The sequence below is a fragment of the Cryptococcus neoformans genome, chromosome 1 (genome assembly GCF_000149385.1).
Source record: "Cryptococcus neoformans var. neoformans B-3501A chromosome 1, whole genome shotgun sequence".
NCBI lineage: Eukaryota > Fungi > Basidiomycota > Tremellomycetes > Tremellales > Cryptococcaceae > Cryptococcus > Cryptococcus deneoformans.
In genome coordinates, this window is record NC_009177.1 from 744,357 (window position 1) to 758,323 (window position 13,967).

The window sequence follows — 13,967 nt, forward strand, 5'->3', positions numbered from 1 at the left end:
AACTATCAAAACATATACCTGAATGCCTGGTCTTTAGGGCCGCGTCCGAGATATTCTGTTGGCACATCCTTGCTCCCGTAAGACTTGGGTAACCCTTGAGCAAAGTTTCTTCTGCGATTCTCGATGCGCATGTACAGGCCAAAAGAGCACGCCAGGAGGGCAGTGAACCCTCCAAAAGCGGCCGAAGCGGCAAGAGCTGGAATATATTTTGGCTCGTCTTGCGCCTTTCATTATGATTAGTCATGTTTCAAAATATCCTAGGCAAGTAAGACCCACACGAAAGATATTGGCAGAGATTAGTCCACTCGCATTGGCGATGCCAACCATGACGCCTGTCAGAACCACTCGCTTATTTTCAGAGATTGAGTTGTTAGAGTACCAGGTGGATAGTAAGACGGAAGGTGTGTTGGACCCAATGCAAAGAAGAAAACATGCGCTACGTAAATCGTTGTTAAACAGATATGATACTTTCGAAATGACGAAAAACTTACAAATATGCAACGCCTTTATAGTTGAGGACGTCTATGGTGCCCAAGATAATGAAACCTATGTAACGGTTATTGGGTGCTCAGAGTGCAGCAAAAAAATGCGCTTACCGATCATGGTGATAATTAGCGGTATTACTATATGAATTGCTCTTTCTCGGAAGTAATCACTTGACTGAGTGAACAGTACAAGGAAGCATGTACCAACGATGTTCTGGAGAACGGATCAAATCACTTCAGCAACAACATCATTAGGAATGGGTATCACGCACCGGAGCAACCGTATATAGGTTGGTCTTGACAGTACTGTAGCCTAATCGGCCAACAATTTGAGGAAGGAAATTTCCTACTGAAGCTAGGGGCACTCCCAGCCCCAGGGCAAGAAAAGCCCAAACAATGTATCTCCAGTCTTTGATAAATGGCATGAAAGCGTCCTACAGCCGATTGGGTTAAAACGATTTCCGCTTGATACTATCAATGCATATCTCACTCTAAAGTCGACCTAACCTTGGCGTCAGATGCAGCCTAAATGACAATGAAAAAATGACACCCACCTTCTCTCCAATCTCGCTGGTGCCGTCTCGCAGCATTCGCATGCGACTTAACTGCTTTTCCTCTTCATTGAAAAACCAGCAAGTTGCCGGACTTCGAGGAAGCCACTAAAAAATCAATTTAGCTAGAGGTTCGATATCATCAGCAGGAACACCGAGAAAACTTACGAAAAAAGCAAAGATCGCGAAAGCAACTGTGCCAGCTCCCTCAATGAGCTAACACAAAAAATCAACTGGTGAGACAGTAAAGACTTAGCGCCTATGAAGAGCCACACTTACAAAGAGATATTGCCAACCATGCAGCCTTCCCGATTTGATCTGGAAGATGCCAAATGCCAGTAAGCCAGAAAATGCCTGAATGTTCTTGGCATTAGGAGACCGAATAAAAAAATCTTAGAGGGACGACTGACACCTGAGATGGAAGAAGCCGCATAGAAAACACCCACACGCCTCGCCAGCTCCCCTCGGGTATAAAACTGACTGAGGTAGAAAACGACCGAAGGTAACCTACAGCGGCATTTATCAGTGTGACAGAGGCATTTAACACTTAGAATACGAACATGGGTGATTCAAAAATACCAAGAAGGAATCTGAGGGCAAAAAGACCACCAAAATTAGTCACACATGCGCTTAGGAGCGAGCAAGAACCAAAGCCGATCATCATGAGGGGGATAACCCGAGCGGCTGAGAAACGTTTGGCAGCTGCATATAATTGTATCAGAGCTCCATTGAAATCATAAAGATTGGACTTACCGATTGAGAGTGGTGTCCCGCAAAGACAAAGGGGGATATAGAAGACAGTGATCATGAGATCTGTGCATGCACATGTCACAGCGGAAGTCAGCTCACTAAATGGCAGGTAACGATTGAGGTATAAACACTGACAGTATTGATTTCCCACTAGGCCCAGGTCTAAAGGAGGTATTAGCCACTGAATTTAGCTTATCCAGTCGGGGCAATTAAGGCTGACCTTTGTCAAGTCCGTCTAAAAAGGAGGGATTAGTAATCGATGTCAAAATGATTCATAGGAGACTACGAAGGCAATGGCTCACCTGTTTTAGCATTGGAGAGATTTCCCCTTCAAGAATGTTAGCAAGTTGGTTGAGATCTGGGGGAAAGTCCCCATGGGGCATGAGAAAGAACCGACTTGTCTAACGCATTGAACAGGTAGACTGTTGCGAGTACAGGGAGCAGTCCAAAATCTTGCTTCCTCAACATCCTTTGAGAGGTGGTAACAATACCCCATGTCAGCGCCTGTTCAGGTGCCACCATCTACGCGCGACATTGGCACTACTCACCTGCGCTCAATTGCTCGGTCGATACCAGCAACTTGCACTTCGATATCCGCAACATCCTTGAGGTCCTGTGCTTCCACACCCTTTTCGGACATACCTACTTCGCTAGAGCAATCTTCTGCCTTATTTGTAGCGGCAGTGGCAAAGGTGCTCATATTGCCCATAGAATATAGTTGGCGGATGGGATAGTAATGATCAGTTCACTGCTGTTGGTTTGACTTTATACCCCCCCGATGACTTAGGCTCATCATCGGTAATAAGTAAACTGCATGAACAGTTCGATTCTTATGACCGGAAACACTCCCCCACTTTCTTTCCCCCACCCTGATAACAACGGCTGTTATTGTGGATGATAATGAGACGTCGTAAATGCGGTTATTACATGTAACACCTGCTGATAAAGTATAATTAATAAAGAATGATGATGAGACTACCATGCATCATATCGATCTTCTCGCTGGTGCCCGATAGTTGTATGTATATACCGAGAAGCCGATTGCCGCGGAAATTAGTGGAATCTCACTCGTCTTCCCCACTTTTGACCGCCCTGAAGTGGGGGAAGTGGGGTGAAGGAGTAGTTTACCGCGTATGTTAGGTGGCGTTTCTTTGTTTCTTTGACGGATCCCCTATGCACTGCCGCCCAACTTGGCTGAAAAGAAAGTTGGTGCTTCTTCATAAGGATCTTGTCTACAAGACCTGAATCCAACTATAGGCAGAAATATTAAAAACTAAAAACAGGCGAGGGTCACGAGGTGATAATAATAAAAGCGCCCGCCTCTACGCGAGCGAAAAACCGCACGCGTGGGTACATATCAACAACAAACAGCTTAACAGGAGAGGGAAGACAGAAAGACGAACCAGTCTTCTTCACATCATGTCGTCTTCACTACTACTACTCTCGATCTAAGTTCCTGTGACGAAGATGACAGGTGTTACTGTACAAATACTACTTGTTGTTGCAGGTACCAACGAACCCTCCGGCTTCCTTACAACTCTCCTTACAATTACTTCCACAATAACCGTGCATGCACTGGTCAACGATCGGTTCGCCTCCCGCTTGTTCATCAGGGGGTCATCATGAAGTTGTCCTGGAAGCACTACAATGGTATGAATATCACTTTATGGATGTCCCACTGAGGCACATCTGTGATGTTGTTGACCCCGCGTACCTCTGGCAATAGCCCTGGAAACGAGAATTGCAAGTATGTTGAGGTACACTGTTATAGGGAATAGTACTGGATAGTGAATTGATCCACATACTTGATACAGAGAAAAGGAAAGAGCAGAGCTTTGTAAGCTATCATCAGAACCTGTTTTTCTTCTGAAGAGCTCTTGTGTATATCTTTACAGGCCGACTAACGATATCCAATGATCCTTCTATTCGATATGCATTTGTATACGAAAGGCCTATTGTGACTCTATAAATCTCTTACATCAGTTGATTAGGTCTTTGTAAAGTTGACTATTAAATTTGAAGAACTTGCCTGGAAGAACATTTTTATTCTCACCCCCTGCCAGATCTAGCTGAGCATTGAGTTTTGAATCTTGATCCCTCAATCTTTTTCTTTCCTTTGCCGGCTCCAAGATGTATCTCTTCATCAAGGCGTACTCCCCAGCACCTCCTATAATGACAACTACTCCAAATAAAAGCTTCTTGGTTGTCGATAATGCTGCAAAAGTGGTTTATCAGTTTCGTTCCTCGTCATCACCTAGCCACTCACCTGCCCAAGCATTCTTGATGGACTTTTTACTTAAGAGTTCATTTATAGGAGGAATCACTGGTTCTTCTTGCTTCTGACCATTGGTGTAATGCCTAGCGGACTGAGCTGTTCGAGGTAGGGGTCGTCTATAAACAGATGCCAGCAAAGCCTTGAATCGAGATGGAGCTGCAGATATCATCTGAAAGGTTAGGGGAAAGAAGGTGGTGGATGCTGTCAAAGGTGCTACAACTGGAAATCATTCGCCGTATACGAAATACAATCTCCTCGGCTGGTGCAGCACTATGTGTCGGACGATGACCGACGAGCGAACGAAGAAGAGGAAGAACGCCGAGTTCGAGTTAACCTTTTTTGCGGAGAGTGGATAATGTCCGCCACTTTTGAAGTCACGTGATGATCCAATAATCCACTCTCCGGGTTCATCATGACGATCTTTCCAGAAATCCCCTCCACTTTCCATCGCACTTTTCTTTATCAAACACCCAAAATCGCCCACAATGGAACCCAAGCCTCTCACTGCGTATCAGCAAACCTACCACTGGAGGGTAGGTCTTCAATACACTCGGAGAAACCTCTGCTGATGTCTTTGAAGAACAAAAATTGTGCTCCTTTTGCATATGACTGGATCAAACAGTCTCTTCCTGGTCTCAAGGTAGATGATGGCCAGCAGAGTGCTGAAATCTCAAGTGTCACCAGCGTTTCAGGCGACTGCGACCTTGGCCAGCGTAAGGGAAAGTGGGTTGAAATATAGACAACAGTGGCATATATTGCAGCGTTAACCGAAACAATCTAGGCTTTTGACTATTTACGACTTGGAGGTTCAGGCAAGCTGGATCGGTAAAACCAAAGACGGGAACGAGGTAAAGGGAACTTTGAAGATCCCCGAGGTATCTCATGAAGCAATTGACGGTGTTTCGGACTACGTGGTGAGTTCAGTTCTATTATTTACAAAATAATGTAAAGCCGACCATTATCCCACAGTACGAATTCAGTATCACTGGCGGTGGTAGTAGCGCTTCTGAAGAACTTCTCTTTTACATCCGCAAATCATTCCCTCCACTTCTATCCGACAAATTCAATTCTTTCCGGCCCGCTCTCCTTGCCGCACATGGTTCTGCTACTGCCGATGCTGCTTCCGCACCTGACTCCGGGGCATCTACTCCTGCCGCGTATACCCCGGCTCCTCCCACCAAGGGTGCCGATGAGCCTATCAACGAGGAGCAAAAAAAGGAGAAGAAATCTGTGGGCGCGACTGTCACCGTAGAGGTTAAAGCAGACTTGCAGGCCAGCGCGGATGATTTATGGGGCTTGTTGACGGATGAGAACAAAATCCCCATGTGGTCTAGATCTGCAGCCAAGCTTTCTTTGAAGGCTGGTAGTCCTTACGAGCTTTTCGGAGGGAATGTTCGTGGAAAGGTCATTACTGCTGATCCCCCCAAGAAGCTTGTGCAGACATGGCAAGTCAAGAGCCCCAGTTGGCCGTCTGGTGAGTCAAAGTTACGCGTGTCAAGTCGAAACATGAGTGTAATTGTTATAATCAGAACATTACGGAACTATGACTTTGTCTCTCTCCCAAGGTTCCGACACTACTGCTGGTGGGTTAAATTGCACATGCCATTGAGCTGTCCTATTCAATATTAATCGCGCCTGTCCCAGCTACTTTCACTCTCGATGGTGTTCCTGCAGGTACCCAAGCAGATGTCGAGAAGGCTTTGAACTCTTTCTACATTCAGGGGTGAGTCAAGCCATTGGCCTGTGTCTTGACTTTGCTAATACATTTATCAGTCTTAAGCAGATGGGGTTAGTCTCCTCTTCCATTTCTACCTCTTTCATCACTCCTATTCGTCCGAAGCAGAAAAAGCTTCGTCGCAAGCGACCTTCAAGTTCTTGGTTTAACAGTCCGATTATCGGCGGAGCTGCTGTAGTTGGGCTGTCAGCTTTGCTAATCGGCGTGGTTTATACGTCCTTCCCCTCTTCAACGTTTCTTTCGGGTATGAGGCAACAATGAGACAGTAGACTGATGCACCATTCTTTTGATAACAGGTTGGGTACATTCCTCTAATCTAAGCAAGAAACCTACCGCCTCAAAAAACATCTTTAATATGTTCAAGGAGGATGATAAAATCAAATGGAGAGGCACGTCAGCGCGGTTGGCAGAGGGATAGAAGGTCCAGGTTTAGGTGATTACAGTGGAAAAGATGATTTGCATGGATATGGATATTTTTATGAGACATTTTTGAGAACCCATGGCGTTATAGAAACGTTTTTTTTTTACCAAGTCGTTACTCCTGTAGCCTACAAGCGAGGGCAGCAATCGTATGCCATCAGTGGGTCGAAGAATTTTAAAGGCGAGAATACACAACTAATACGCCTGCTTTCGACGCCTCAGCAGCTCCTACCGAGAAGTCCATCTTGGTCTTCAAACAATGGAGAGGAGCGGTTTGAAAGGAAGAGGGGTGTAAGTCTTGGAGCATCGTTATGATGTTCGGTTTTTTAAGAACTGATTTCACCTGGTGGCGAATTCAGCAAGGGTGATCATTACAATTTGTGCTTCTGGCCGACCCATACTGTACTACATTATTGCTTCTCAGCTTTACATCCGTATATGGAAAGCGCGCAAGCCATCACTTACTGGCGGTCTCGTCATAGATCTCCAATACTGCGCAAAATTCAGAAGCGCACTTCTCTCGACTGGAGTCCTAAGAGCTCATTTTCCCTGTCAATTGCTCATCTGAAAGAAACGCATACAGAAAACAACTCACAGCGGCACTCTACTAAATACTCTCTTTTGCAGGAGTGTGATTAAATGCTGAACTTCTATTAGCCAGATAGGCAGGTTACTGTTCGGTATCATTTGATCTGCTAAGCGATTTAAGCAGTCCAGACTAGCTTGTGCATCAGTCTCGCCTTTTATTTCATGATTTTAAATGTATATGAAGAGAAGAATGAGGTTCAGAACGTACTACTTGATAACCATGTTATAATTGGGATTCAACGCAGATGCTTGCTTTAATCGCTTTAGCTCTGCTTGTGGCGAGGCATGGCCAAGGCGGAAGTGAAACATCTTTTTGGGTCTTGAATTGATTTTTTTCTATGTGTATGCGAGTATGCGGGTCCGGTCTATGTGCAGCTGAAACAACTGCTTGAGAAATATCTGGAAAGACAGATATCAATGATGCCAGCCTGCGTGACCAAAATTATTTATCTCTAATAGTTTCTCCAAAATAAAAGGATCGTGGTCTGACCTTTTGAACTTTTTGTGAGAGGAAAGAGGAGATGAGTAGCCCGTATGGTGAGGTTTTGCAATGACTGACGACAATAGAGATACTTATACCACAGGAATCGGAACTGAGACTTGCGTTGTTGGAGTTCTAGTGATGCCCTTTCGCTTGTTGTAGAAATTTATCGGCAGAATGTCAGCCCTACTTCGCTGTCTATTTCTAGCCTCTTTTGCGGCTTCTTCTTGGGAATCATGGGCAAGCGGGACTTGAATGAGAGGGCAGGGGTAGGAAAAAAACTGTCAAATTGTCGGAGGTCGAAAAGGGTATCCATTCAATCTTGAACGAGTATAGCAGTCTTGGAATACAGCGCTATCATGCATCATGCTCGAAAGTATCATCAATGTCTGAATTGCAGACGACTGCTAGCGAAAAAGGAGAATATTGGAGGGAAGACCCGCCCATACTATTGAAAGGATGTCGGTAAAAAGGCGCCAATGAAGAGTAGAGGGTCGGGGAATAAATATACTCCTGTAAGGTGAGAGGAGACATTGATGAAATAGATTCGATAACACCCACCGCACAAGGTGCGCTGTATCTACACACGCCCTTCTTTGACAAGCAACAATAGAAGGACAAATAATCCTCGTATGGTGGAGCAACAACGTGTGCAGAATAGGTTACTCCCCTCATAGCATCGAATGTTGTGAGGAACTGGGTAAGCAGGACAAAGGATGCCAGTTCTCCATGCTACTGTCGTTGTCAGATTGAGCCGTCGGTCCCGTAGCAAATCGTCACAATAAAAAGTGGGGGTTTGGTATGTCTGTCCGTTCTATGGGAAGGCAATGTAAGAACCCATCACCAACCCTCAAACTAGGACGAGTATATAGCAATGATGTCCCGTGTAGATTTTGCTCTGTTTAGATCGAAAAGCAGCTTCGTGTGTGGGACTGGTATTGCATGTGGAGAGACGGTAGGCGGAAATCGCTGATCAAAAAGTGCCATTCCGAGGGGAAATTATGTTTACGTAAGTGGAAAGAGCCGCCTTTTTGGCGCCTGCTGTCATTCATGTTGTTTCGGGATGAGAGAATAACGCCGCCGGTTGAGGGGCTAGGGCCAAAGCATTTCAAATAAAGGAGGGTCATTCACACACCAACTTTCGTTCTTAACCGATTTTCGGAAAGAGGACGTTTTCGGCTGTAAATCACCCAAGTGGACCCCCTACTCGATGGTAGAGAAGGCTTTGTCCTCCAAGGAAGACACCAGATACAAGAAGCTACATGTCATGTCATCGGACAAAAACAGTAGAAAATTGGCGGTCTCAAGAGGCCGATTTCTCCCCCATTTTTTGTAATTAAGTTAATTAATGGAAATCGGCGATTTTCGCTCAAAAATAAAAAATCCGACGTGCGACGACCTTCCCTACTGAGATAGGCCATGTGGCTGGCGCAGCTCCACAGTACTGGTAGTACAGAAATAAATTGATCTGCTTTATTTTTATTCCCGAGGCGCATATCTAACTCATATCTAGGATGTTGTGCCTGATGCGCCTTGCAAAATAATTTTATCCTGTACGTCACCAAAGCACAATTACCGCATCTTCGACCCACAGACCTTTGCCACCTCCCGTTTATATAAACAGCAGTCCAACAACCATCCTACATCCACATCCGCGATCACTTAATAGTTTCACATAACACATTCACATTCACGTATAATACAAAAATTACAATCATGGCGTGAGTCCCATCGCTTCCCCCATTACCTGTAAGGCAGCAACTCACAAACTTCGTTGCTCAGTTTCAACTCCAACCCAGAAAAGACCACTTCTTGCTGCTCGTACGTGCATCTCATCATTGTAAGAGGTTGGAAAGAGACTAATGCGCATGACGCAGTACCAGTGAGGCTCAAGATAAGTGCACTTGCCCTGAGGGTAAATGCGAGTGCGAAGCCTGCCCAAAGTTTACCAAGGCTCCCGGGTCCGGCCCATGCGAGTGAGTGTCAGTCAGTTAAATTCACGCGTCAGCTAATTTTGACCTACTACTTTCAGCTGCGGCGTCAAGGAAAAGGTCAGCACTTGCGGGTAAGTAATTCTCACCAGGGGTTATATTATATGAATGATCAGGAATTGACAAGCTTTTTGCATAGCTGCAATGGATCTGGTGCGGCTTGCACATGTCCTCCCGGTCAATGTGCCTGCGACAGTTGTCCTAAAAAGGCCAAGAGCGTGAGCACTTGCGGGTAAGTCCTTTTCCTAGTCTACAACGAGCGAGCGAACTCCTCGAGGTGGTTGCAACGAAGGGCAGCCAGTCGTCATACATTAAGACGGTCGACGAGTTAGACGGTTTTTGGGCAGCGCCTACTGTCATTGAAAAGGTGCTGATCGACTTTGAGATAGGTGCGGTGGTTCTGGCGCGGCCTGCTCTTGTCCTCCCGGCAAGTGCGCATGTGACAACTGCCCCAAGCAGGCTCAAGAAAAAGTCAGCTCCTGCGGGTGAGTATTTTTATCTACTTTTGCCATTATACAGAACAAATGCTTACGCGCAGAATAACTAGTTGCAATGGATCTGGCGCCGCCTGCAGTTGTCCTCCAGGTCAATGTTCCTGCTCTGGTTGCCCCGCTCAAGCCAAGGAAAGTCCTGTCGACCAAGCCACCACTTGCGGGTAAGTGATGAGTTCTTTATAACCTTTGTCACTCTCCCAACGTGGAAAGTAATGTAACTGGGATTTGGGAAGGAGAAGAGTGGAGGAATACCTAAAATGGTTTAAATTCTAATAGTTGCTAATTGCTGACCATTATTTTTAGTTGCCAAGGTGTAGGCGTTGCCTGCACTTGTCCTCCAGGCCAATGCGCCTGTGATGGTTGTCCGGCCAAGGCTAAATAAAATGCGGGGAGCAAGGGATAGCATGATGGATTTGTCTGTTTTACATGTATACTAGTCGCTGATCATTAGGGAGCAAAAAGGGGAGCTCTTGTATGAGAATATGTATATTGTTGCATTGATACATGATACAGTTTGAACAAGACCGAAGTTTTCTTTTAGGAGATCACTTCCACCACAATAGTCGTCAAAGAGGAGCCGAATGACCAAGAGCAAACGGAATTTGCTCAGTGAAACCAGCTCAGCCGGGCCTCTTACAGCATCATCCTCACCCAAATATCCTCTGATACTGGGTAAGTGCTGGCGTCTGATAAGAACGCTAAATCCTCGAGTGGGTAGCATCATGGCTGGCTTCAAATGCAATCGATTCGTCTGGGAAATGACCATAAAAAACCTACAACGGAGGGAGGGAGAGAGATTGTTGAGAATATCTAGAACCAACAGCATGCAATGTAAACAGCGCAAGGTACGGCGTTAGTTCAATAGTAATGCATGAGCAGTGTGATACAATAATACACCTATCAGCCCCAAGTCAGCATTCAGTTTCATTTTCGACAAAGGCACGGTATCTGAAAAGAAACTCACTTGAAACTAAAGAGGCGCCAACTACTGAACCTTTTTCCTTATAGCTACCCTACGATTATGCTAAGGGGGTAATGAGCCTGCAAAGGGATATGTAAGCTTGTTACTCGGGCATGATTGGGGATTATAGCGTATGAAATACATACTTGATGAGGGATGGCTGGGGAGAGGAGTTCCTGTATCCGATGTAGATGATCAAGGGGATCCAGCCAACGCTGAAAACAGTCTATAATCAAGCACCTGTCAGCATAACATATTCGAATTGAGCCAACAAGACTTGAAAGCGGTTAAGGAAACTGTTCAGAACAAACGAACCTTGGCAATCCTGCAATTCAACTTGTCAGCAAAATCCTGAAACGTGGGTATTTTCTCTCCCTAAGATGCCCAGACACATACCCAAGGACAGCATTGTATCGGTCTTTAGTCTCATCTGAAAGAGGCATGGTAATATACGTCTTGGTTTTGGGTTTGAGTAGATGGTACGAATAGAAAGTTCTGTCAAAGATGGTAAAAAAGAAACGATGAACGACCGAAGGTGGAAGATTATTATGTTCGCAAACGGGGGGAGAGGAGGGCGACGGCAGAGGCGGCGGCGTCACGGCGGCGGTAGCCGCAATGACGTGTTTTAATTTATTTTTGATAAGAAGAAGTGGTAGTAGCAGTAGTATAGTACTCGTAGTAGTATGTATGTAGTAGTATAGTCGTACGTAGTAGTAGTATTTATATAGCTAACTATTACGAGTACTAATAAATTCCTCGTACTACTACTACTTTTTCTTATTACGTAGTAGTGCGCGTAATTGTTTTTCTGTAATTGTTGCCTTGTCGCTTGTTGTTTGTTGCATTTTGTTGTTGTTGTCATCCGCGGACGGATGATGATAATGAACGACTGTTCTTGACATGTTGGACAACTTCCAAGCTGGCTACCATTATCACGACTTGACCAATGTAGTATAACGGATATATGGCTGACGGTCGGTTGAACAATGATTTTGTGTTTGACTGCTTTATTAGTTGCGTTGTTCACTTAAATTACACTGGTCAACTCTCAGTATCGCCTATTAGTTAAAGTGCATGCTTTGCCTTGTCCTCGCAGTGATTTATTTGTCCATCTATTATTCGGCATCCCAGCCCTCGGCATTTCGAAGCAATTTGTAAAAGAAACGAGTGGTGTTGAGGTGAGCATTGAGGCTTATGCGCTAAAAATTTCAATTAACGGATCATCAATTGCCATGATGCCAAATTTGTGCTCACTTCATCCACAGTATGCTGATTGACGTTCTCCGAGAGCAGAGCGGGGGTGAACCTGTAAATGTTTTTGGTAACATTCCACATCTGTTTGGTATCAGTATTGGCTGATGAAGGCATTAGCGCATTTCTCTTCTCCATTTGGTGCAACGACTCACCGAACATTCCTGATGGGCTGACAATAGTATCCTTTCCAAAGACATGCTTGCAAGTCCCTGCCATCAACTCAAAACTCTTTGAATCTGAAGAAGTGATGGGTGCTGATTCAAACCCAAATGGAGCATCAAGAGTGATGTGGAAGTGGGAGGCTCTTTTAACCGGAGGTTCAAAGGCGGAAATAGTGAAGTTGAGAGACTGAGCAAGCGGAACAATGATTTGGGAGATGTGTTCCAAGGTTTCGTTGACTGAAGAAGTGAAAGCGATACGGTAGTTGATTGTGGCTAAAAAGTTGCGAACTGTTCAGCAACTCACTTGACTATGTTGCGGTATCCAATACTTACCTTCTACATATTCGGGAAGCGCATTAACCTTTACCCCTCCGGAGATTAAATCGATAGCTTGAGTGGTCGCCAGGAAGCTATTCAATATCCTGTCGCTAGAAGCAAGATCATGGGCTAATTTTTTCCATTTCTTCGGGTTTTTAATTCGGCTCTTTATGGACTTGGGCACTTCTGGGGCATGCTCAGACATACAAGAGAGATACTTGAAATACGGGGTAGAGGGTACCAAGCTGGGCTCGAAGGGGTTTTTTTCCAGTTCAGCCAGGATAAGAGACATGATACCAACTACAGTGTGTGAGTGTAATTGCCTGACAAGAAAAAGTCATCCTTCTTACTGCCTGTATGCACTGGAGGAACGCTGGAATGACCACCCAGGGTTTCAACTTTGATTTGAACGTTGACCGATCCCTTCTCAGCCATACCCAAGCTCGCTACAAGCGCACCATAATCTTGAGATACTCCAGTGAACCCCTCGTCAACAAGAAAAGAGATGCCTTCTGTGCCATATCGCTCCTCCAAGATTTTGGCGATCACACCTGAACCACGAATTCCACCGATCTAATTTCTGAATTAGGCTACCGCGTGATATGAAGAGACTCACCTCTTCATCATAACCATTGGAGATGATAATGGTGCGTTCCGGCTTATAGCCCTCAATCACAAGTCGCTCTACTGCGCCATATATGCCCAAAAGTGAGTTTTTACAATCTGATACGCCTCGCCCCCATAACCAGGTTCCAGGGGTGTCTGGAGTAGCATTACGCGTGATTGAACCCTCAAAAGGAGGATAACTCCATTGGCTCAGAGTCTCTGGGAGGACTGGTACAGTATCAGTGTGAGCCATGAGGAGAATAGGCTTCAAGCTCTTGTTTGAACCCTCCCAAGTGAAGAGATGGGCGTGCGAATTGACAGCCTCGTGTTTAAGAGTCTGGTAAAGTTTTGGATACTCGGACTCGATGAAATTGGAGAAGACATAGTGCTTATCAAAGCTCGGATCTGAACCATCCTTAGGTAGGTTGTCGAATGACTCTGTGGGGATTTGTACAGCTCTGGAAAGTCTTTTTGCTGCAAGCTCCCCGTACGCTTGATCCGTGAGAGGATTCCAATCTTCACCCACGTTCAAGGGATTAGGTTGAACTGGACATTTGTCTGAGTCTGATATCTTGTCTAAGCTGCTGTGCGAGCACGCATGGAGTTTGGAGAGGACGGTGGAAGAATTCTGATAGAGCAGAAAGACAACGATGCCGAAAAGGGGGAGCAGAAACTTGAGCCGAGGGCCATAAGGGCGGGGAGGGCTAGGCCGGCCGAGAGAGGCTGTGGGGAGATAAACTTTCTCGTGAGTGGACATGGATAGGCAGTCAGTGGGAAGGAGATGGGAATAATAAGGCGTTGTCTATCTAGAATGCCGTGACCACCCTCATCGGTCGACCACGGTGATGCCCGATTACGTGCTGAATGAATGACTGAATAATGGTAAATAAGGGTGTC

The 13,967-nt window shown here is 45.5% G+C and overlaps 5 protein-coding genes across 5 annotated transcripts; 2 read left to right on the forward strand and 3 right to left on the reverse strand.

The window, feature by feature from the left end:
• Positions 1–5: 5 nt before the first annotated feature.
• CNBA2760 (hypothetical protein) lies at positions 6–2,486 on the reverse strand (the record flags this gene model as incomplete). Its single annotated transcript, XM_773183.1, has 17 exons — positions 6–224; positions 277–436; positions 492–546; positions 597–699; positions 758–919; positions 976–987; positions 1,040–1,144; positions 1,205–1,252; positions 1,316–1,399; positions 1,447–1,543; positions 1,597–1,738; positions 1,790–1,849; positions 1,922–1,948; positions 2,007–2,021; positions 2,089–2,114; positions 2,184–2,255; positions 2,335–2,486. The coding sequence occupies 17 exons, from the start codon at positions 2,484–2,486 to the stop codon at positions 6–8; spliced, it is 1,539 nt and encodes a 512-aa protein (XP_778276.1).
• Positions 2,487–4,546: 2,060 nt separating this feature from the next.
• On the forward strand, positions 4,547–6,057 carry CNBA2770 (hypothetical protein; the record flags this gene model as incomplete). The annotated part of the gene is made up of 7 exons (XM_773184.1): positions 4,547–4,594; positions 4,642–4,784; positions 4,843–4,975; positions 5,031–5,535; positions 5,591–5,644; positions 5,706–5,784; positions 5,835–6,057. 7 exons carry the CDS (start codon positions 4,547–4,549, stop codon positions 6,055–6,057), a joined length of 1,185 nt encoding a protein of 394 aa, XP_778277.1.
• Positions 6,058–9,001: 2,944 nt separating this feature from the next.
• Positions 9,002–10,152, forward strand: CNBA2780 (hypothetical protein; the record flags this gene model as incomplete). Its single annotated transcript, XM_773185.1, has 8 exons — positions 9,002–9,006; positions 9,068–9,106; positions 9,163–9,261; positions 9,318–9,350; positions 9,416–9,508; positions 9,666–9,761; positions 9,824–9,931; positions 10,074–10,152. 8 exons carry the CDS (start codon positions 9,002–9,004, stop codon positions 10,150–10,152), a joined length of 552 nt encoding a protein of 183 aa, XP_778278.1.
• Positions 10,153–10,789: 637 nt separating this feature from the next.
• Positions 10,790–11,174, reverse strand: CNBA2790 (hypothetical protein; the record flags this gene model as incomplete). The annotated part of the gene is made up of 4 exons (XM_773186.1): positions 10,790–10,811; positions 10,878–10,957; positions 11,047–11,056; positions 11,128–11,174. 4 exons carry the CDS (start codon positions 11,172–11,174, stop codon positions 10,790–10,792), a joined length of 159 nt encoding a protein of 52 aa, XP_778279.1.
• A 672-nt stretch (positions 11,175–11,846) lies between these two features.
• Positions 11,847–13,827, reverse strand: CNBA2800 (hypothetical protein; the record flags this gene model as incomplete). The annotated part of the gene is made up of 6 exons (XM_773187.1): positions 11,847–11,930; positions 11,986–12,086; positions 12,138–12,419; positions 12,480–12,764; positions 12,815–13,037; positions 13,081–13,827. The coding sequence occupies 6 exons, from the start codon at positions 13,825–13,827 to the stop codon at positions 11,847–11,849; spliced, it is 1,722 nt and encodes a 573-aa protein (XP_778280.1).
• Between the last annotated feature and the right edge of the window lie 140 nt (positions 13,828–13,967).